This window comes from Eutrigla gurnardus (assembly GCF_963514095.1).
Source record: "Eutrigla gurnardus genome assembly, chromosome: 8".
Lineage (NCBI taxonomy): Eukaryota > Metazoa > Chordata > Actinopteri > Perciformes > Triglidae > Eutrigla > Eutrigla gurnardus.
The window spans coordinates 12,686,272-12,710,090 of NC_139922.1; the positions used below are offsets into that span (position 1 = coordinate 12,686,272).

At 44.4% G+C, this 23,819-nt stretch overlaps 4 protein-coding genes across 7 annotated transcripts in view; all 4 read right to left on the reverse strand.

Moving 5' to 3' along the window:
• The window catches only part of LOC311017401 (homeobox protein Hox-C4a), a 54,209-nt gene that overhangs the window by 19,331 nt on the left and 11,059 nt on the right, over positions 1–23,819 (reverse strand). For 2 of the 3 annotated variants that reach the window (XM_084015709.1, XM_084015708.1), the window contains exon 1: positions 14,886–15,481. The exons of the other annotated variant lie outside the window; for it this stretch is intronic. The gene's annotated coding sequence lies outside the window, so the exon portion shown is untranslated. Of the gene's footprint in view, positions 1–14,885; positions 15,482–23,819 lie in introns of those variants that run through there. 3 annotated transcript variants of the gene reach the window in all.
• hoxc5a (homeobox C5a) lies at positions 3,456–6,489 on the reverse strand. The gene is made up of 2 exons (XM_084015576.1): positions 5,789–6,489; positions 3,456–4,537 (listed from the first exon to the last, which is right to left on the reverse strand). The coding sequence occupies exons 1-2, from the start codon at positions 6,264–6,266 to the stop codon at positions 4,329–4,331; spliced, it is 687 nt and encodes a 228-aa protein (XP_083871702.1). The 5' UTR covers positions 6,267–6,489; the 3' UTR covers positions 3,456–4,328.
• On the reverse strand, positions 7,264–9,730 carry hoxc6a (homeobox C6a). Of its 2 annotated transcripts, none has more exons than XM_084015274.1 (2): positions 8,917–9,730; positions 7,264–8,461 (listed from the first exon to the last, which is right to left on the reverse strand). In XM_084015274.1, exons 1-2 carry the CDS (start codon positions 9,311–9,313, stop codon positions 8,154–8,156), a joined length of 705 nt encoding a protein of 234 aa, XP_083871400.1. In that variant the 5' UTR covers positions 9,314–9,730; the 3' UTR covers positions 7,264–8,153. The 2 variants fall into 2 exon arrangements, with proteins under 2 accessions (XP_083871400.1, XP_083871399.1); XM_084015273.1 differs by having other exon boundaries at positions 7,265–8,464; positions 8,917–9,728.
• On the reverse strand, positions 18,677–22,443 carry hoxc8a (homeobox C8a). Its single transcript, XM_084015256.1, has 2 exons — positions 21,666–22,443; positions 18,677–20,304 (listed from the first exon to the last, which is right to left on the reverse strand). The coding sequence occupies exons 1-2, from the start codon at positions 22,099–22,101 to the stop codon at positions 19,988–19,990; spliced, it is 753 nt and encodes a 250-aa protein (XP_083871382.1). The 5' UTR covers positions 22,102–22,443; the 3' UTR covers positions 18,677–19,987.

Sequence of the window (23,819 nt, forward strand, 5' to 3'; positions counted from 1 at the left end):
TGTGAATTAACTGAGCAGATATTTTATAAATCACAGAAGCCAGGCGCGTAAATGAAAGGATGCGCGTGCCATGTTTCGTTTTTGCTCCATTAAAAAAAAAAATCCCACCACAGTCATACAAATAATACTAATACACTAAAAAAAACGACTCAAATAATATATGAGCAACGAATTAGAGAAAATGATCGAAAGGCCATTTGTTTATTTAAGCCAAAACATGTTTTCCTTCAAGATCCAGTTAATCTCTCAGTGTTTCAAACACAGAAATGGTCTGATGCATTATTATTTCATCTTAATGATACTTGAGCTTGTCCCTCTGCGTCTCATCTCCTCTGTTATCCAGCCCAGTTGAAGGGAGGCTGCCCCAGAAAAAGAAAAGCTTTGACATTGTGCCGGGCTCCTGCAGAACCGGGGCCGAGGGCAGGATCACCGAGGACGGGCCGTTTGCAGACACTAAGACTACATTTACAAGCATTTGGACGTTTCCTCGGGCAAATGTCCTTTAAGTAGAAATCCCTGGACTTCAGCGCGCATGAATTATGGCGAACAGTCTCCTGCAAATAAATTCCGTCCGTGTTCGAAAACGAACTTTACGGTTCTTATTTGGTGCCGAGACAAGGGGACGTCTGTGCTCCCCCGGAAATGACCTCGGCGGCTTGAATGATGACAGTGTCAGCTCCACAGGTCAAAGAAAGGAACACAACAGCGCAGTGAAAACGGATGTTTGCTCGGTTCCACTTTTACTGTCCTGGTGCCTGATTGTTGGAGTGACTTTGATTTCGACAACAAACCTCCCCTCGAGACGCAATGACTGAGGAATAAAAATCATTTCGATTTGAATGAGGCTCCTTTGTGAAGATGATATCTGTTATTTGTTTATTGGAGAAGAGAGATTATTTTTAAGGAGATTATTTTAAGGGGTGGGGGGTATGATTATTATTCTCAGTATTTTCTCCATCTGATGATAGTAAATATGACAATACAGCTGCTTAGAATTGTACGAGATCAAATAAAGATCAGGAGATTAAAAAGAGCAACATCACGTGGGCTCGTTGCCCCACGGTGCACCACCCACACAGGAGCGTGTTACACAGCGCCCCCTATTGGAAGTGTATCATTGATCATCCTGCACACCTGAAAACAAACAGACTGGAGAAGTGATTTTTATTATTATAAGGCTATAAAGAGAAACGACTGTGTTGTTATTACACGTGATGTATATAAAGGACGCTCTATAAAGCGTGAAGCCTGGCAACTGTTCATTTGGATGAGAGTGGATTCATCCATTTTTATCAGATTTAATAGCCGTATTAGCCAGCGATGCTGCATCACCTTGCTCCGTCAGCTGAGCCACGCTCACCCCGCATAGATCAAAATGAGCCATTTCCACACATTGATTAAGAAAAGATCAACGTTTGTAGGCTGAGCTGCTTTCTAAGACACACGGGTAATTAAATGTGACCCGCAGAGCAACATCAGATCACATCGCCCCATAAGTCTCCAAACTGATCAATTCAGTAACGTCTGCCCCTGCGGCGCGGACACAAGCCTCTATTCTACAACAAAAGGTACATTTTTGTAAAATCATGCAACCCGCCATGCCTCCAGCTCAAACGCCACAATTATAGCGCAAAGTGCCTTTGAATCAAGCCTGTCTGTTGGCCCAGACATGACCCGAAACAACAAGAGCTCACCAGGACAAACACGACGCTCACGTCAAGGTGACACGGTGAGATGAGGCGTTTTAATAAGGAGGTTTTGTAAGTTATAGCTTTTATGGTGCAGTATTTCAAACTGTAAGACAACATGTTAGCATGACGCGGAACCAAAAGTCACATTTTACTTTTTTTTTTCAGTTGCACAATCAAACTATGAGACTTTACTGAGAATCCAAGTAGAATGAGAGAGTGAGTATAACATGTTGGAGAGAGAGAGAGGGGGGGGGGGGGTGTACACGGTGAAGCTGAAGGATTTTTGATGGTTGTGGCTGGCTTTTCATTTTCCTCCTATCTTTCAAATATGTCTCCATTCTTTTAAAGCAAACTGTTGAATCATACTGCCACTTTGTCTCCAACGTGTTGAGAGCCATTCAAATATCCATTTTTATTTATTTGTATTGTATCTCGCAAGATTTTAAATCCGGTACAAATAAAGATGACGCTAAATGACGAAAATGAATAATCACCATGGCAACTAAAAAAAACAAACAAACATGAGCTTAATAATCACCTTTCTGTCTTGACTATGCAACACCAAATATCCATAAAATATTCATAAACAATCCGAATTCATGAAAATAAAACCTAATCCTGCAGCAAATTCACCAACAATTTATATGTTGTTGTTTTAAGTGACTCAATTAAACATCCATGCAATGACAGTGACGCGGATATTAAAGCTAATTTCTTTTCCCGGTGAAACAATCGCAGGCCTGTGAAGGCAAAGTTAAAAGCAACTTACTGCAGCGGCTCCCAGTCCTCCGCACCACCGACTACACGGTCCGGAGAAAAGGCACTGCGTCCCCACTGCCACAAAGCCCTTTCTTCCCCAGATAAGGAGAAGCCAGCAGCTGCGATTCCGGACAGTTAAGATTATATATGATGTGTATATATCGAAGGTTTGTCAGCTCTTCCAGGCCATAAAACCCACTTAAACGACACCACGTGCTTCCTGTGCACCATTCACAGGCCCTGCTTGGGGGCAATTGGCATATGTAACCTTGTAAACTTTAAAATACCCTAAAAGAAAGACATTCAAAAAGGGATTCAATACATTGTCCACGTATAAGGTTATAGGCCTAACAGAGCGCAGGGGGAACGTGGACGCTGTGCTGAGCGCTTTCGCATAGGAAGTTGAATAGGAAGCTATTAGTTTGAGAGGTGAGTTGATTTTTATTTTCTTTAATAGAGGAATTACCTCGTAACCTTGGGCTATGCTGCGTCACACTGAAAACGCTTCTATACGGACACCCGGCGACGGGCACGCTGTGCATGTCCTCTATATTAGCAGGTTGTTTTGGACTCATGTTGCCAGGATTCAGCAGCAGGAGCGACATAAAAGCAGAAAGTTGCCGCAAGGCCTCAGCTGTGATGGCGCGTCGGTCGGCGGCCACAGGAAGCCGGGCGTTTGTGCGTCCGTGTCGTGTTGTGGGGCAATTGTTTTCGCAGGCTAGCGTGTCCCTTCCTTCCCTGACAAAACAGGAAACGGGAGTGTGCATGCGGCGGAGCGCTGCGGAAGGGCCAATAAAGTTTTATGAGGGCCTTAAACTTCAGAGCGCGTTTGACACTTTATTCTGTAGATTCTGAGCCGAACTAAAACAACGTGATCAGTAGAATAAAACGACAGGGGAAAAAAGAGTACAATTTCTACTGTTTAATCCACTCAACCCTGATGTGTGAGAGAAACATTAAATAAAAGAAATGCAGTAATAAGAAGATGTGCATATTGACCAAAAGGAACATTTTACTTTTAATGATGAGACTTTATTGGTTACAATCGACATTCGAGCCATCTATCGGTTTTTCTAGGCCTCGTGTAAACCAGGCACCTTCGTTGCACATCACATTATCACCACATACAGTCGCTGGATTACACACAATGACTTAGATTCACAGAGATATGACAGACAGCAGGGGTGGGGGGGCACTCAGAGCCATGTTAGCTCAACGGACACTTCACACATTCAACCACTGCGACATGGAGGGAAATAAGGAAGAGAGGTGGGGAGTTGTTACTGGTGGGGAACCGTCTCACTGCTGCTCACAGGAGCGAAGCAGACAGACAGATGTAGGGCCTACGTCTAGATTTTTCATTCGTTGATGTGTTACTCTTTTTTTTTTTTTTTTTTATCACAGCATGATGATGATGATGATGATATGGAGGTGGGGATGATGCAGGCGTTCACCCAGCCACCACGACTCTTAATCCTAATTTAAAAACACAAGATTATTAGTAGCATTGTGCAGCCTGTCAGTGCGCCGCCGAGCAATAGCAGCCTCGCCGCGTTCAGGGCCCGAGCTCGCCCTCCGTGCACCTTGTGTCCCCTCCGTGCAGCAGCAACAAACAAAAAGTGAGGTTATCATCGCACGGGCAGCAAATTAATTTAGAAATGTAAACCCATTGATCAAACTGAGTGATACTCAATACATTAGGTCCCAAAACTGCAGCGAGTGACACATAATTGGTGATGAAGCACGCAGAGCGGTGTCATGATGTCATTGCTCCTAGCAGTTCATCCGGAGGTCAGGCGGCACTCCAGCACTGTGCAGTGCACTGGGGGCGGACAACGTGCTGCGTCGCAGCCCCGCGTCTCTCCTTCGGTGCGCCCTCTACTCCTTCACTTTGATCTTTGAGTCCTTCTTCCACTTCATTCGTCTGTTCTGGAACCAGATTTTGATCTGCCTCTCGTTTAGACACAGGGTGTGCGCGATCTCGACGCGCCTGCGGCGGCTCAGGTAGCGGTTGAAGTGAAACTCTTTCTCCAGCTCCAGAGTCTGGTAGCGGGTGTAACTGGTCCTGGACCGCTTACCCTCCGATTCTGAAGTGGCATTAAAATCAGTTAGCTTTCAGCAGCATTGTAGTGGTGAATAATAATAAAAGAAATACGTGTATATATATATATATATATATATAGGCTAGTAGTGTTATTACATAAATAATAAACAATAAAAAAAGACTCCATAAAAAATAAGAATTACAAGCACAGATCTATTAATTAACATCCCCTTTCCACCCTCATTTAAAAGATTGAATATCTTTATATAACCTAATTTAACCCGATATTACTTACTGTGGATTTGTGTAATAAAAATGATGTCAGGCAGATAAGGATGGTTAACTGGAGCCAATAAATATACCCAGCAAGGCGAGGAGGGCCCTCTACATTATTTCGCATTAAAACATCTCAAATACACAAGGCTATTACTTGCTTATTGTGATATGTAAAACGGAGGGGAGCTGATAATGTGCTTGGCTCGGCCTCGTGTGGGAGTGGGACGTTCGTGGGAGGAAAAACAGATGTGTAAAATCTGAAGAAGTGGGATAAGAAAATGGAATCTGATGTTTTCCAGACGTGTTTTGCTCTTTGCAGACTCGCTCGTACACAGGCGTGCTAAGCAACAGGCTCGTCCTGCTATTGGACTTGAATATTTTAAGCGTCCCTGTTGTATGCTCGAGGATGTTTGCAAAAGGAGGAACACAAAACAGGAGTCGCTTCTTTCTTTTTTTTTTTTTTGTGCAGCAGCAAATGTGCTCACTGTCCATCTGCAGCCTAAATAGTCAACCGGTGGTTCGGAGGCGCGGAGAAGGAGCACGCCTATTCAAATCTTTTTAGAGGTGAAAAGTTCACGATTGGGTCAGGGCATTGGTGTTTCCCAGAGTTCAATTTAAGGCTAAAGCTTCTCCCACACGCAGCGAGTCTGTTTATGTAAAACATTAACAAAGGCTATAAACGAAGCAAGGCGAAGGGGTAAAAAAAAAAAGAGTCATACCCAGAGCTGGATTTGTGAATATTATTTCATACTTTTATCACAGTTTTGTTCTCTTATCCAATTATACCACCATAAATCACCCGACAGATCACCTCTTCACCGTAACAGAGCAGGTTTACGAGCAATGGATGCCTTTGTCATAAAATTTATGACCGCGAGTTTTTATTATTTCCTGCGTTTGGCCTATAAAACTCAAGAGGGAAACTGGAACGGGCGAAAAGAAGTGTAGCAGCGTAAAGAGAGAATAAGAGGGGGGAAGCATCTTTTAGTCGCACTTTAGAAAAATAGGCAAACTTTACCGTGGCTCATGTGCAGTTTTGTCATCCATGGATAGATCTGCGGCCGCTGCTCACTGTCCTGCCGCTGGCTCGCGTTCGTGTGTCGCTTCGCCGTTTGCGCGTTCTCCGCGCTCCTCTCGCTCTCCTGGCTCTTGTTGCCGCCGGATCTGGCGCTCCTCTCCGGCTCCCTCTCCGCCCCGCGTCCCGGCACCGGGCTTCCGCCATAGTTGAGCCCGCTGGCGTGCACGGACGAGCTACCGGAGACCATGGTTATCTGTGGTCCCGCCGGGAGAGGAGTATCCGTGTTGCCACGCAGGCTAGTTTGCATCTCCTGCCGCTCCACAGAGGTCGTGGCGACGGGACAAGTGAATATCCCGTTCACATTAACACCCTCATAGCGGCTGGACGCGCGCCCAGGCAGATCGAAACTAAACATGGTGTTAGGAGAAGTTGTCTTGCTTGTTTGCCTGAGATCGCAGCTGTCAACATAAGAGCTCATTTTGTTTCAACTCTCAGCGATCTCTTTTTTCCCCCTCTCTCTCTTAAACTCGAGAGGGCTGCGGGATGTGTGTGGCGCTTATTTCCTTGTTTTTGTTGATCATTGCTTTTCTTTCTGGAGCCGCTTTTCGAAAATTCGGAGCTGTCTGCCCTAAAAAAATAATCCAGGATTTATAGGTGGAGTAGGCTTTGGTATCTTTCTTTTTTTTTTTTTTTAATTCTCGATCCGGCGTGCGCTGCCCAAATATGGGGTATTTGTATGGGATCACGTGCACATGTTGGCCAGTCATAAATTGGCTTTGATACTCAATGGGGATATTGATGAATAGGAGAAACGTGTCCGGTAAACTTTGAGCTGTTGGTTGTTGAGGACCAGGCAGGATCTTTAGCGCAAAAAGGGCAGGACAGTAAGACAAGAGCGTCATCTGCTGTCTGGTATGGGGCAGGACGGTCAGGACCGGCCAGAGCTCTCTGCCCCCCCGACGCACCGCGACTCCACCAACAGCCCCCCATAATACAACAACAATAATAATATTAAAAAATGTGAATTTAAAAATGCTCAGTTGTTTGAAATAGATTTACAAATATGTGTGCGTCAAATGAACGTCTCTCGAAGTTGTGCAATAGCGACATAGCTACGGAAAGGTTCGTTTTTGACTCCAGATCGGACAATAGCTCATTCCCGTGCTCCCATGAATCATACCAAGCTGAATATTTCATATTTAAGAGGCCAATATTTTGCTTAAAAAACACTTCAAGAGCTTATTTGTTAGCCACTTGCGTCCCCAGCCTATATTGACCAGAATCATATGATAAAAAAAAAAATTCATAACAAGCCGCCATTGGCGCAATCACGCAATGTGATGCCTATTCTTTTTATGTTGTTTTTATATTTCTTTATACGACAATGTGATGATAAAGGCTCCCAAAAAAACACAACACGAGGGTGAAATTTTTACAAATATTTTATTCCATGATACACAATAATGACAAACATGAATTCGTAACTCCCAAAGAAAACTGAAAATTACTAGTGTACAAATCTATCTCACGATGAAGCCTTTTGTGTCAAATGGTCAACAGAAAAAGGGGAGGGGGGGCTAAGCGCAATTTTATGTTATGCAGCGTCTATCAAAGCGGCTAAATGCACAAGTCCTACCAGGATTTAGATAGTATACTGTTTGGTTATATACAGGCATTTCAGTCGTGTGTGTGTGTGTGTGTGCGTGTGTGTGCATACAGTGTGCGTGTATGTCTGCACGTGTGTGTGTGTGGATTGTAGTCCGTGCAACGTCCATGTTAATACAGGACACTTTGCTGCGGATGATTCAAGTAGGCCTACATTATATTATATTCATAATACTTTGATCAAATAAAGTGTCTGCTCGGTCCTTCCCTTCCCTTCCGTGGAATGTGCATGTACAACACTGACTTAAAGTGTGACCAACACTGTATTTTGTGGGGTGATCAAAGAGTTCACAGTGATGGATCGTGTGTGTGTGTGTGTGTGTGTGTGTGTGTGTATGGGGGGATAAATATATAGATTGTTTTTTTTTTACTGGCATGAGAAATAACGTAGAAATGAATACTTCTTTTTATTTTCACAATACAAGTGTGACATTGCATTAAAACAAAAATAAGCGCTAGAGAATGTCACAGGGGAGGGGGGGGGGGGACACACTGTGGCTGAAATAATCTGGATCTCTAAGGCTCAACACTCCTGTGGTCAACATGGGATATAAGTGGGAGAGCTGCGGGGTCGCCATCATGCAGTGAAGTCGCTCTCAAGTCCATATAGATTTTTTTAGGTAGTTATGTTGGGTTTTAATGGTCATCAGGTGTTTTTTCCCTTCTTTTTCTTCGTCTTCCTCCCTTTTTTTTGTCGAAACTACTCTTTCTTCTTGTCCTCGTCCTTCTCTTCTTCAATTGCGCCACTGCGTTCCTCCTCCGGAGAGGCTCCAGTCTGTTCACTTCCAGTCACCGTGGAGGTCAGGTTGCTCTCCTTCTTCCATTTCATGCGTCGGTTCTGAAACCAGATTTTGATCTGCCGCTCTGTCAAACAAAGCGCGTTGGCGATCTCGATGCGTCTGCGCCGGGTCAGGTAGCGGTTGAAATGAAACTCCTTCTCCAGCTCGAGCGTTTGGTAGCGCGAGTATATTTGACGTCCTCTGCGTCTATCCGTCCCGTAGCCCACTCCTGCTGAAATACAAAGTGAAGTCACTAATTGCATCGCTCGTGAGGCAAAGTCTCATTTGACATTGGGGAACACATGCGCGTCTGTCCAGGGATACTTTGGTAACAGTTGGATATAACTTTAGCTCGTTGCTAGAATCGCAAAAATGCAATCTAAAAACCCCACTAAGAAAAATAAACTCATTTTAACCGATGGATAAAATCACATCTCAAAAGGTTGCATCTTTTCTTTTTTTTATCATAAAAAAATAAAAATGCTGTATTCTCACGCTGCCGGCTATGGCTACTATATCTCTCTTAATATGAAAGCTGTTTGTTTGCACATGTAAAGGCCCATCTACAAGTCGAGGGGATACAGCAATGTTTTATGGGGCCATAAAAAAGTAACTTACTCTCTTGGTAAGACATATCGTAAAACTGGCCCATATCCTTAATTTATTTGTCGTAGTAAAACTCACCGCTGTGTGAGTTCATTCGCTGCATCCACGGGTAGATCGGGATGTTGGCTTTCTGGTCCTGCGCTCCTGCTCGCCCCTGGTCCAAACTGTACTCTTGAGCAATGTGGCTTTGTGTATTGAGTCCCATGTTTGTTTGTCTGCAGCTGGGCAGCACGTCCTTGTCTTGAAGAAACACGTTCGATCCATACTCGTACTGTGCCCTGCCAGAGCCAAACACGACGTTGTCTTGAGGCGAGTAGAAAGGTGCATATATCCGATTCTGGGTCACCGCGGCACCGTACGAGGAAAAATGTCTGACGGTGTCATAGGTGGTGGAGTTCAGGGGTACGTTAGGCAAAACGTCTTGGCCACCGGATAAATGGCAGGAGAGCGACGGGTTTGCGAAATAAGAATTCATACCTTGCCTGTAAACCCTCTCTCCAACTCTCCCCACTTCTTTGTCGGTCTCTCTTCAATCTCCTTCTCAGTAAATCTCCTTCCCGTCTGTGTCAACCAACCACACCTTTCTCCAAGGTCTTCTCTTTTTTCCACTCGACTTTCTGCTCCTCTAACTGGACGTGGGCTACTTTGAGGATTCAATATTATTAATTTCCAATCTCCGGTTAAGACGCACAAACCCGAGTGTTATAGCCGAGGCTTGGCTCGGTGAGAGACAATATGACAACGTCAGCTGACCGTTCTCCACCAATTGCGAGGCAGGAGTTGAGGAGAAACTGTAGCTTTTAGCTCAGCGCTGGAACATTAGTGCTAAATGCCGATAAACACAACGTAGAGTTGGAGTGGCACACACGCGAGCTGGGCTGCATGAGGCTTTTTTTTTTTCTCCCCTTTTTTGTTCTTTGAAGTTTAACAATGTGTGGTGTTTCGGGGAGAAGTAGGGGGCGATATGTGCACAATGTCATTCAGAGCAGGGATCACAGCCAGAGCCAGGCGGAACATTTGCATAAAAATACACATGAACACAACTCCAAATATGTCGTAAAGAGTGCCATTCAGGAAACCAAGTATTAAATCAGCAGGCTGACGTATAAAGCAAAGCTCCTTTCCTGTGATTCGGAATGCTTGTTTTTTGTGTGTGTTAGTGTGTGTGTGTGTGTTTCCAAAAGTCTGTTTTATTTCCACAACACCACTGCAGCGATGGGCTACAATATCTGCATGCTCCCATCCCGCAGGACGCACCGCCTTTGTGCGAACACCAACAGAAATGAACATTTATTGTTTATCACGGCGATATCGACGAGTTTCCATGCACACTGTTAATGTTTCCACTGCGTATGAATTATCTGGCATCTGAGCAGTTTCGATGCTTTTGCAGTGAACTGGGGGGGTTGGGGAGGCTGGTAAGAATGCGTTTATGGTCTCTCTTCTGTGAGGGCAATAAAACAAGTGACGTTCCCCAGCACACCAACAACTATCTCTGCAGCAAAGCCCTGCAACGCGAGCAGCAGCCTGCCAGGCTCCGAGCTGAAAGAGCCGCACAGCACGTGGAGGCTTGAAGTCAAAGGGGGGAATTAGCGCGCACAGACCCCGAGCCACTGCTGAAGGACTGCGTCCAACCAGACCATTTCTGACACTCTGAATATCTTATCAGTTATGCGACACACACGTCAGAGCAAAGCCTGCACGGGCCACTGGCCGGTGGCCCCTCTGAGCTGATGGCCCCCAGGTACAGTCTCTTTAAATCAGAACAATAAACGGCACGCTTTCAACATTTTACGCACTGAAGTCAGGGGGGTTGAATTACAGTAAAATGCAACGTGTTAAAAATGCGCATGCAGATGTTCCAGGCTTCTTCTTCTCCCCCTCCTCTTTTCTGATCATACTTCGACATTCCTCTGACAAACACAGGGGAAAGGGGAACCGATAATTATCTCAGCAGCAAATTATGGGTTTGGAAATTACTTTAGAGGTGTTCTCCAAAAAAAAAAAAAAAAAAATTGCGAGACTTGAGCGCCTGTCAGGGCAAAATGTGCTCGATCTAAATTCCACATAATGATATAAAAGAGCTTCACTCACTTTCAGTTTTCTGATCGATAGAATTCAATACCTTTTGTACAGACAATAAGAGTGATATTTGTATATTTTTTTTGTTTTGTTATTTTAAAGAAAAGAAACAAGCGCGTTTAGACATGACACAAATAAAACGCCACACATTCATTTTAAACAATATAATTCACATTATGTTCGGTTTTCGCAACAGCCCATAATAGATACCAATAAAATAATCAATATAGTTATTGAAAATGTCTGTTCAAACGCAGCGCCCTATCGGTCCACCTCATTGATTTCTTCAATAGAGTGAATACTCGCAGCCTAAACGTGCAACACTGTTTGCTCTGTTGTTTCGGATCCTGAATAGCCCATAAAAGAGACAAGAACAAAGAGAAGGAAGTAGCTGGTGCAATAAAAGTTTCCCTTCACCTTATTCGTGGCCATATGTGACATCCGCGTGGCGCAAATTTGAGGCAAATAAAGCGCAAAAGTTTGAGGCTGTTATGTCCCACTACTGCTGTCCTGGGATTTTTTTCCGTCCTGTTCACTTTGATATTAAGCAACGAATCAGCCGATAATAGGACTGAGCAGACAGATATGGCAGGGTGAAAATACTGGGGGTCACAGTTTAGTCTGCATAAATGCATTTTTAAGCCGCAGAGGGAGTAAACATAAAAATACAGACTACACAAGTGTATCCAGCACTTAAGCTGCGGAATGAAATTTAAAGGTAAACAAGAGAAATCCCTGAATGTGATGAATTTGGTGTTTGGCAGTCGGTGTTACTTTGTCGTGCTCGCGGTTACAGAAACATGAACAAGGAAAGTCTTTTCTTTTCTTTCTTTTTTTTTTTACTAACAACTTCTGTTGCCGTGCAGCTGGTATAATTCACTCGATATCCAGAGATTAAAAAAAGGAATAGCACATTTAAAAGCTGTATTTGAACTAATGTGGCATTCAACGATTTGGGTTTTCAAAACACAGATTTTCCTTAATTGTTATTCACAGCCCCCCGCAACAAAAAAAAAAGAAAAAGAAAACACGCTGGTCCATAAAGTTTGGGTTGTAAATAAAGGCTGAACACTGCAGCCAATGTGTGGAGTGGAGAGGCAGGAATGCAGCCGAGGTTTGTGTCAGTGTTCAGAATTAGAAAGGTCATTCTTTCCCTCGTGTTTTACTGGTTTATTGCGGCCCGTGAGGCGAATCACGCGCCTTTTGATGCTGGAAGGAAAGGAGCCGTTTGGTCCACGTTTCCACGATCTTTAACAGGATTATTATGAGCTGCGACGAACGAAAGAACCGCCGAGGTCCAAGACGAAAAGGATGAATTATTAACAATAGTCTGCTACTAACCATGGTTATTAATAATTAGAATGAATAATTAATTAAAGAAGACCATGTCATTGATTTGTAGTTAGTAGTTATCTACGGTGAATGCGCAATGAAGGCTCAAACCTGCTGGAAATGGATCATGCGTAACAGGACTATTATTATTATTATCATTTCCATTATTAATATTATATTTGCCGGGGTTATACGGTTAGTTACCACCGCGCCGGATCGGTTTTAAATGTGCACTTTAATTGGCGTTCCTACTGAAGGCCTAACTTAAAGAGCCGGCTCCCCTGTAACCCAGACGGGGCCAATCCACGTCCGTGAACCGACAACTTCTATGTTGCGTTCTCATACGTCCACGTCCAGCAGCACAACATCACTCAGAATTGCTTGTATGGGACCTGTAAAATTTCTACATTATCAGCCATGATTAAAAACACAGCGAGGGAGGCAAAGGCCGCTCAGCCCCCGATGCTTTTTCCTCTCCCCCGCTTCTAACCTTACTAATAAGGAGTAATTCACATACTAACAATGTAAAGCCCACTATAAGCACTTTACCATCGCTGGCTGGCCCAATTAATGTCCGGAAGTGTTCGACTTTATGCTCGTTAAGCACTCAGGAAGCTGTTGCCCAATGAGCGCATGTTGATCCACACATCATAAATTATGACCATTAGTAGGCAAAATTTTTGCCCTGTCGGGATTTGTAAGTGAGGTTCTAAATGTGGTGATGCGGACAGATTCATGACTTCATGGAGTTTTATGCGAAGCTATCTCTGCCTTTAAAAACACTGCAGGGCAAAACAATAGACTGTGGTTTCCCCCTCTTATTTTAAACCAAGATTTACCTAACAGCCCAAACGTCATGTATTAAATGGATTCTCTCTCTCCTTCTCTTTCTTTCTCCCCACCCCTCTCTCCCTCGCTCTCTCTCTCTCTCTGCAGGGATAGCATTGGGCAGCAGCGGACACGAACCATTGCAACGGCAATGTTTCATAAGGGAAAAGCAAACAACGTGTGTAACAGTAGGTTATACGGCTTTAAAGGCTTCCGGAACGAGGCGATGCCAATAATTGTGTTTTACAAGATTGAGACGCAGAGACTGCTGAACCACTCCATAACACTAAAACAATATTATGTCACCGCACAGACAACAATAAAACACACAGGGAGCGTTTCTCCAACTGCACACGAAAAGTAGGTACTGAGACACACACACACACACACACACACACACACACACACACACACACACACACACACACACACACACACACACACGCTGTGGTATTTAAGATGCCATTGGATACTCCTGAAATGGGTAACCTATGTTGGTTTGGGGCGCAAGGCCAATTTAGCTTCCTTTTACATTTTTTACACATGTTTTTGGTTTCTCAAACACACACGCGCACGCGCAGACGCACACCCACACAAAGATGGTTTCAGTCACATCTGTGTGCTGATCCACATGCTGAGAACGCTGAGAAATGCATCTGGTTTTTATTTAGCGTGTTAGTTTATTTTAATGAGTCAATATGATGGAAAGAAATCGAAGAACTGTGTATTTCATGACAATGTGTTTCATCCATGTATGATTTACTACACGCACTGCAACCATAACGCATAACATACGTGTTGTTATTCATGATGATGAGGACCATATTTGTGATTATTACTATTCATACTGTTGTTATTATTATTATTATTATTATTATTATTATTATTATTATTATTATGCTAATAGTGTGAATAAAATCTCCTGCTACCCATCATAGTGTCGTCAGTGATTATGTCACAGGATTTTATAGCAAAATCACTGCATCTTATTATCGCAGCACAGAACGATAAACCAGACCGATCTCTCGTCCTCAGAGGCGACAGCAACACGCCAGACAGCCAGAAAGCGTCGTCGGGCTCGCTGGCAGCCGTCTATCAGCTGGGTCAGCTGACATCCGCAGTGAACCGCCGCCGAAAACCAGCAGCCATAAACAACAAGCCTCAACACCCGCCCACTTCCACATGCAACACTTCTGGTCGCTAGGGGGCACTGCCGGGATCTACACAACGTGCCAGTGTGTACATAATGGAGCCTGTGTGTGTGTGTGTGTGTGTGTGTGTGTGTGTGTGTGTGTGTGTGTGTGTGTGTGTGTGTGTGTGAGAGAGAGAGAGAGCGTGTGCGTGTGGGTATGCGCGCGCGTGAGATTGCACATGATACCCAGGCCCCTTGGCACAGACCGAGTCAAACAAGTGACAGCAAGTATGGAAACAAGAAATAATTAGAGCGCATGAATGCAATTTGTCACTGCCTGGCCACTAGGCCCCGTGAGTGATGACAAAGTTTACTATCAGTACGCAATTTATGGCAGCACATTGGCACCGCGTCTCTAAAACGCGCCGCTAATGTAGGCCAAAGCGGTCCGTGGCACACGCACGCATGCCAGTGAGGTGCCCGGCCAGAGAGACGCGATGCCAGCCGCTGTGGGCATCAGCAGCCTCCCAGGCTACAGGTCAGGTCACAGATACACAGAATGGACATCTCCCTCGCTCGCTCGCATCATTCATCAGTCCAACGCAGCCAGCGCGGGCTGATTGTCAAACACAACCATCAACACAGTGAGAGAGTGGTATACGTGTAGTCTTACCCCAGCAGGCTCGCCGTAGTTTTTTTTCCCCCTTTCTCTTTTGCAGCGTCGCGGTGTGTCCAACGCAGCAGCTGAGGGGTCACGATGGCAAATATCAACAGAGCGCGCACATCTCCCGCGTAACCGTCTCCGCGTCCCGGCGGCGAGGAGCTCGTGGAGGCGGGCTGTCTCGTTCGCCGAGAAAAAGTCTCTTCTAGCAGGCTGCCTTTGCTGCTTTTCCCCTTCCCAGTCGCGGTTTTATTGCCTCCGGGGGGGATAAACGCAGCGGCTGGTAGAGGCGGCGACTGTCCCGAAGATCCCTCTGTCAGCGAGTCGGACACAGAATGAATATCACACGGAGCGGCGTCAACATGTCCGTGCAGTATTTTTGACATGAGTGTAAAAGAAGAGAAAAAAGAGCTTTCTACGCCCCAGCTAAGTCTGCTGCTGATACAAGGGAAGGACCAGAGAATAGACAACAGCATAAAGTTCATGTTCATAGAGCGTGTGCCACGTGGCTCGCCGCAGCCAATGGCAGAAAGGATTCAGTCGTAAACTTTTATTACTCAGCTGTAAATTTCTCCCTTTAACAACCAGGAATGTTTGCACCCATCTTTTCGCCTCTCTTTTTTTTTTCTTCTCTCTCTCGATTGCACACAACTAAAAATGGCCACACGATACGAGCGCTACGATGCTGAGATTTCCCATACGTCACACATTAGACGTGCTTCAAGAATATGACAGTTGTGGATACGAGCTGTAGCCTATGCCGTGATGTGGCCGAGCCAACGGGAAAGGGAAATAAAAGAGCGCGAGTGAGAAGGAGAGGGAAGTGAGACAGGAAAAAGGGACAGGGAGAGAAGTCTAATTCAACTTCAATTAGCGGAAGTATACTTCCATATTTGGGCCGCTTTTCTTTATTATTTTTTCTCTCTGACTGATCCTGACAGCAAGCAGGTATCAGGTTGCCCCATCAAATCAAACACCAGCCAGATGGTCCAGGTACACGCCTAATATGAAGATAAGACAAATTGGTCTAAATGGCTGGAGGGCATCGTCACTTTTTAAACTTGAAAAGCAGGAAAGGTGGAGTTTGAGCCTGCAGAGAACACACACACACACACCACACACACTCACTCACACACACACACACACACACACACACACACACACACACACACACACACACACACACACACACACACACACACACACACACACACACACACACACACACACAGCAGCTATCCAAACTGACAAGCAAAGCTGGTTCAAACAGAATCTGAGAGTAAAACAAGCAAATATCAAAATCACGCGTTTGAAATTGCGGACGTAAATGCAACATCCAGGGAATAGAGACAACGCGAGGCGGCCACTGGATTTACAAGAAAATGTCTTCACTCTCCAGAAATATATAAATATAATTGAAGCACATTAAAAAAAATATATTAAAGAGGAAGAGAAATCAAATGAAGAGAATAGATGGGCCATCATTTAATTTGAGACCTACCAGAGTTTTATCTAATTCCTCTTGAGCTCCATCTTTTTTTAGTTTGTTTGTTTTAAAGGAAACGATGGCGTGCAGTGCCAATAACGAATTTAATCATTCCCCTCCAACAAAACTAATGAAAGAAACGTGGGTTACGTACTTGGAGGCACGGTGCATCTTGTCCTTGCAGGCCGTGATCTCCAAAGTGAGCCTCTGGCCACACGGACAGAAGATGCAGAGCCATCTGAGCCTTTACACCGCCAATAAAGTTTACAGCAGGTACACTAAACTTTATTGGGAATATCAACCCTGTGGTAAAACTACACACATGCACACACACACACACACACACACACACACACACACAATGGGCCCTACGTGGGGCAGAAAAGCGGTGACTTGGGACACATCCGGAATCGTCTATAGGCTGTATACGCACGTAAATAGAGAAATAAACACCCTGAGTGAAAAGGCGCTTTGACGCAAACATTGTTTCGTCCAGAAAAACACAAGACACAATGATGGGAGGGGGAACTGAAGATGTGCAAGACCCCAATTTGCTTTTGTGGCATCAGCTTGGACTTAAATACAGAAATTACAACAAAAAAAAGCTTTCAAGGAATTCGCCTTTTCCACAGATCTAATGAAATCGGAAAAACGTGCTTTCATTCGTTCGACTACATCAACTTCACCAATTGCTCAGAATAAATGTTGCTCCCATATGTTCAAATAGAGAAATAAAACTACAGAGAAACAACTGAATTGAAAATGGTGCAGTTTTGTTTACCTTTTTTTTCCTGTGTCAAATATTCTGTTCGGAACTTATTTTTCCCCCCCAAAATCTCATAATCTACCTTCAAGATTAAAAAAAACTAAACATTGCATTAAAGTTAGATACGTACTCACTAAATAATATTCATTTGAGGAATAACAGCCGCCTATAGCACTCACACCTTGAGCAGTCTTCACGGTAAAAATATTTACATCCACGGTGTCTCATATACGCATCGAATGGATCACCTCAGCCTATTCTAACAGCCTGGAAGTGAGCGGATGGAAAGCAGACAGGAGCACCAGGAGTTTTGAATAATTTAGCCGCATGACACTGAAACGACTACGCGGAGAGACGGCGCTGTTAATTAGCCGAGAGGTGTAGTTCTAATAATACATCCAAGTTGCGGAGGAGAAGGGGGGGGGGGGGGGGGGGGGGGGGGTGTTATTGGTGTTCAAATTAAAAAATACAGCTTCGTGTTTCAGTGAACTGCGGGTGGGATTCTGTTACAAACAGTAGGTGGAAGAGGGGGATCAGCTTTCTATTCATATCATCGAGCGAATATGTTTTGTTTATTGTGACAACACTTGAAGTGACCTACATCTGTGCACCATTGGAGACACGTTGCCACTTTATAATATCCATCCTAACGTTGACTTGCTCATTTATCCTACAGCGTCCGCCGAACAGGAGAGCAGCAGACCCAAGGTGTTCTACCTGCACTTGGCCTCTTTGATTCCATCGCTCTTATGCCTTTTTCCGGAGGTCTGTCTAGACGCGAGCGTCCACACAACACCTCGCATGGTATAGACAGATAAAGCCTCCCTCATGCTTTGCCGTTATTTAGTCTGATTATTAACATCACGCCAGATGTTTGTTCATCTCGTCTCAAACGGCCATTATTCATCCCAAGATTCATTAAGGAAAGCTTGGCGTTCTCCCCGAAGACAGGAAGTTTCTTATTAAGAGGATGAATCAAACACGACTCAGGCTTTGGAGAGTACGCATGCCGTGAATGGGGATTTGCAATCTCTCCTTAAAAGGTAGAGGGATCCGTCTGCACACGCACGTCTGGCGGCTTGTGTGTGTGTGTGGGTTTTTTTTTTCTTTTTAATCGAATAAGTTGGAAAGTTTAAATTAGACAAACTTTAGTCAGGAGGCCACTCAATACGCTCGCGCCCACCCCCCCCCCCCCCCCCCCCCCTTCCCGCCGGTAAATGAGCGCATCATCCGAGCACCAACACTGTTGCGCATTTAGCCGTAGAATTGTTTTGATTTCGTGTATCAAATTACGTCTGCGCGTGGAAAGGGAGGCTCTGCAGCACGCACGCGCGTGTCTGCCTCGAGAGCGAGAAGCAGAGAGAACAGGTAAGAGAATGTGGAAAAGACTATTATTAGCTTTTCACTTCACATGTGTGAGCAGCTCATTGTGCGTGTGTGTGTGTGTGTGTGTGTGTGTGTGTGTGTGTGTGTGTGTGTGTGTGTGTGTGTGTGTGTGTGTAGGGGGGGGGGGGGGGGGGCATGTTTTAATATCAATAAAAAAAACTAAAATGGTTGTGAGCCATCTTGTTTATTCGTGATTTTTACATCAACAATGGCGGGGACACACAAATTCCGTCTTTCACAGGAGAAACACCAGGAAACGAGCATATTGTTAACATCAATATATAACAAGACGTACATAAAGATTATATTCAGTGCAAAACAACTACGCTATGTCACCAGCACATTAAAATAAAAATTCCCTTTACTTTAAAATCCTTGTAATTGTATTATCATACACAGTATATGTGCGTTATAGGCAGTTTTAGTTGTTGGGGAAATAGCTTGCAATCGAATCAGAGCGATGCCACAAGTGAGGAATATAAATTCAGCGAAGGCAAGGCTCTGAGTTTAGGTAGTGCCGTGGTACAATCTCAAAATGGTTTTGCTTGGCTTTGAGCTAATTGTCTTCCCAAGACCCACAAATTGTCTTCAACAAGTGTATAGTGTATGTCGGGTAAATGCTACATACATAACTTAATAATATAAGGTTGATATAGAACACTTTTTTTTTATTTAAAATTAAAACCGTGTGAAATCTCTATATTCAGAAATCTCTATTGCAATTCCCCCAGGTTTAGGTAGCATCAAAGGATTTCAAACGATTGCATTTCCCTGGTAATCCTAGAAAAAAAGATGTCTGAGGAGCTAATGGCTATCTTTGTCTAGGCCATTCACATGAAAACGAGTAAAACAGTAACAGTAACAATTAGAAGAATAAAACGTGTGGTTCGCACACCGACCGGTGCGTCTGCTGCGATGATGTCTGAACACTTACTACTAAGTTATAGGCCTACATTTCGCTTACAATTTCGGAAAAAAAGCTACTCTGAAATGACGTCCATGTTCTTTTAAACGTAGGCTATAATCTATTTACAACACAGGTCCGCGTTGGTCGTGTTTGATCTTATCCGGCTATGCTTTTGATACAGTTATTAAAAGCAAATTTTGTTAAAAAATAGCTAAGCCATTTTCCATCTAACATGCGTTTTAATTTGACCCCCCCTTTTTCTTTTTTTATTTCTTTCTTTTTTTTGTGTTTTTTTTTCGCAAGGGGCGACTGTTCTATGAAAAGGAAATGTGCTACAAGCGTGTGTAGCTTCTACAGAAAAAATCCAAATGCAAATCGTGTGAGGATAATCGTGAGAAGGGGGGAATTTTTGTCTATTTGTGATATGAGAGGGATTCCTGTCCCCTCTTGACAAAATGAAAGGATGGTCATAAAGTTGACGCTCTCTGCCTCCGTGTGACTCTTCGTCTGTTTATGGGACCCTCTCTTTCTCTTTTTTCAGCCATATAACCATAAAAAGGACCATAAAATCACTCCTTGGTCTCCTCTTTCTCTTCCGCTTCTTTCTCCTCTGCCTCTTCCACTTCACCGTCCTCGTTGGCCTCTTCCTCGGCCTCGGCTTCGGCCTCTCCTCTCTGACCCGGAAACTTGTCTTTGTTGTTCTCTTTTTTCCACTTCATCCTCCTGTTCTGAAACCAGATCTTCACCTGCCGCTCGGTGAGGCTCAGGGCGTGGGACACCTCGATCCTCCTCTTGCGGGTCAGGTAAGGGTTGAAGAGAAACTCCTTCTCCAGTTCGAGAGTTTGGTAACGACTGTAGGTTTGTCTTCCATTCCGTCTCCCTGGGGCTTGAATGAAATAAAGCCAGAGGTTAGCTGGACTGAGCACGGTCCCCCCATAAAAAAAGAAGAAATATTCAGATGACTTATAATTAATTCAGCATTTGCTTCTTTCCCCTTCAGCATGAATACTAATCGTCCAGCCTGTTTCACACTCACTCATACAAAGCGGGGAAATCCCTTATTTTAATTATAAGATGTGTAAATCTATATCAGTGCACACACACACACGGAGGAACAGGGTTCATTATATGTGTGGAACATTTGTGTTTGTATCTTAATGCAGGAGCTAGTTCACACCCATCCCACTAAAGAGTTACTGAGTGGGAAAGGATACTGTATTCATTTAAATTTAAAATAAATTATGAATTCATGTCAATAAATCGAGGTAAAAGTGTCCTAAATGGCCACCAGTTTATGAATGCTAAATTCCTGCAAACAAAGTCAATACATTGTATTTTACATGAGTATTTAAACTGCATGTAAGCACAAGTATGGTTTTCCTCACTATAGCAACAGGGCCTATACAAGCCTGGTTTAGATTTTCAGACACACACACACACACACACACACACACAGTGACACACACACAGTGACACACACACACCATGAAAATAAGAAGAGGGGGGGAAATTATGAGAAAAGAGAGAGGTGAGATTAAGCTGCGCTCTAACAACATGGGGACAGACTAATGATAAATATCTCTGGGAGCTGGCTTACACCTGTGTGGAGTTCATGTAGCCTGATAGCCTGAACAGAGTGATCCATGAATGGAGGAGGTAATATCTATAAGCCCTTATGATTATGGCTGGATGAGCCTGAGCCACATTTGGGGCCTATGGGTCACATTACACCCCCTAAAAAAAAAACCTAAAACCCGGATTCTGGATACTCGGGGCATGTTGCGTTTCGGCTAAATCCCTCCTGTCACTCTGCATGCCACTGGTGTGTGGCACCGCCATATTTTAAACCGTGACTTATTCATCATTTTGGCCCTGGTGCGTTTTGGAGTTTGTGAAATCTCTTATGTCAACGAGAATTGGCTTCAAAGAGCTGGTGTCATGAGCTGCGAGCAGCAATTCGGTGTTTAAAGGCACTTTTGAAAGCAAAAAAATTCCGCCCTGTATGGACATGTGCTGGAGAGTAACAGCTGCCTGCAGTACAGGTTGTATCTGCCCCATCATGTTCGCTCACTTATTTCGTTTTTATAGTCGAGCATATTTAGCACACATGCACAAAAACACACGAGCAGACACAGACACACACACACGCACCACACAGACACACACACGCGCTCACACACACACATACACACACATACATACATACAGAGAAACATAGCAAGAATAGGAAATAATTATGATTCTGACCGTGGGGTCTCATCCAAGGAAACATAAGACTGGGAGAGGTGTTTTGATTTAAGTGGCCTTGTCCGTCTCCGGGGTTAGAGCTGCTCGACGATTTACAGTCTGGGTATTGCGCTAGGCTTGCGTCTTGTTGGGTACCATAAAGCGTTTGCCTCGGAAGGGCTTCATATCCATAAAATTTCGTTGCGTCTCCGTGGCAAGCCAAAGCGCAGGGGTTCTGCTGGTATCCAGGGTTGGAGATCCCCGTGGTCCCGTGGTGGAAAAAGTCCTGCACATGATGGGACGGGTGCTGAAAGCCCGGTGCGGCTGCTCCGGGTCCGTAAACCAGCGTGTGGCTGCGGGCAACGCTTTGTGGAAACCTGCAGTCGTAGTAAGTTGGCTCCAGTGACTCGCTGCCTTTGTACTTGGAAAAAAGAGGGTTAACAAAATATGAGCTCATGTTTAGTTAGCATCAAGCAGAGGGGCTCTCTCGCAGTAGAATATCTCCTTTAGGATGATGGCAGCCTTTTGTTTAGGGTCCCAACTCGCGCAGCGCGCACAGGCAGACAAACCGGAACTAGGAGAAACGCTGCCCCTTTGGACAATCTACGGCAGCTCACTCTCTCTGAGCCGTTCCTCTCATCGGATTCCTCTCGCGCTCTCGGCTGTTGTTGTTCCTGGTATATTCGCAGGCTCAAACCCGGCTCATGGCATGTGCTTTGGATGTGCGTTAGCTAAGGTTAAAGCTGGCTCGCTCCGCCGGCACAGTCACAGACGCTGCTCTTTTCTTTCCCCCTTTTTTTTTAGCTTCCCACCGAACCACCCCCACCACAAGCGCCCCCACCCTCCTCCACCCCCCCACCCCTTCATCTTCCTACGACCGGTCAGACGTGGGCCCTACGTATATCCACCTTGAGAGGAGCTGCACTAATCATAACCAACAACCCAAGAGGCTTTAAATATGATCAATGCTATGTTTTATCACGAAAACGCTTTGTTGTAAGCTGATCAATGGAGTTGTGGAGTGGCTTGACTAGAATCACACACGGTGCGTTTCCACTATGGTGTGACTTTACGCTTTTAGCTTGTAGTGTTTAGGTGGGGGATCTGAGGTGTACATAGCAGGCAACGTTCACATTTACAAAAGGATAAAGCTGTTATGAGCTGCTTTTTATGCTTGAACAGTCGCTTTGAGGGAAGCGGTGAGCTTTCATGGGCTATAGGAGGACGACATGCATAGCATTTGAGAAGTTCACCGAAAATGTTGCACAACAACACGAAAGCAAGGCACCGTGGAGGCTATGGCACAGAATTAAAAGACAAAGCGTCCTCCTCGTGTAATCGAGTAAAAGGCCGGGGCGACGCACTTGCACCACGCGCTGTAAAATGCCGACGGCCGCGAATGTAAACACGACCTGTGAATACCGGGTGCCACCGCTGACCCTGTAAAACCGACGAGGATAAAGCAGTAAATCTCCCACGTTCATAAAATTTTACATCGGATGTTTAGCTACAATGAGCGCGAGCTCAATAGTCGCGCGCGGGCTCGCTCTCCAAATACGCCAGTGTGGTTTTTGTGGGGTTACTGACGTTTTATACACATCATCGTAAAATATGAAAGGCGCACTGGGCGAATTTATAGACCTTTCACACTCTATAAATATGCAGATTGCCAATCATTGTCGCGCACTTCTTGGGGACTTTGAGCTGCTGCTGCTGCTGCAGACGTCACGACCGACACGTATTAATGACTTAAATGAGCAAGGTAGCTGCTTTTTTCCCCAACACAGAGCCAACACATTCCGGAATAAAATTATTTTTATTACTATTATTATTACTATTATTAGGGCTACTATTATTACTTTTAGTAGCGCTCGTAGTATTACTATTATTACCACCAAGTTGTATTATATGTATATAATGGTGTTTCCCTTTCTTCTGTCAGCGTTGCTATTTATAGTAATGATATTACTGATAAGATGCCATTAAAGTCTTTATATATTTAAATATTGTTTCTGGATGTTTATTAATGTTGGTACTGCTACTAGCAATTGTGCTTTTATTTGTTTCCCCCCCACTGAGGTAGCCTATTATAATTGCGATATGCTTTTTAATTTACACTATGAAAAATAAAACCAACAAATTAAAAAAAAAAAAATCCACACACAGAATCGGAAC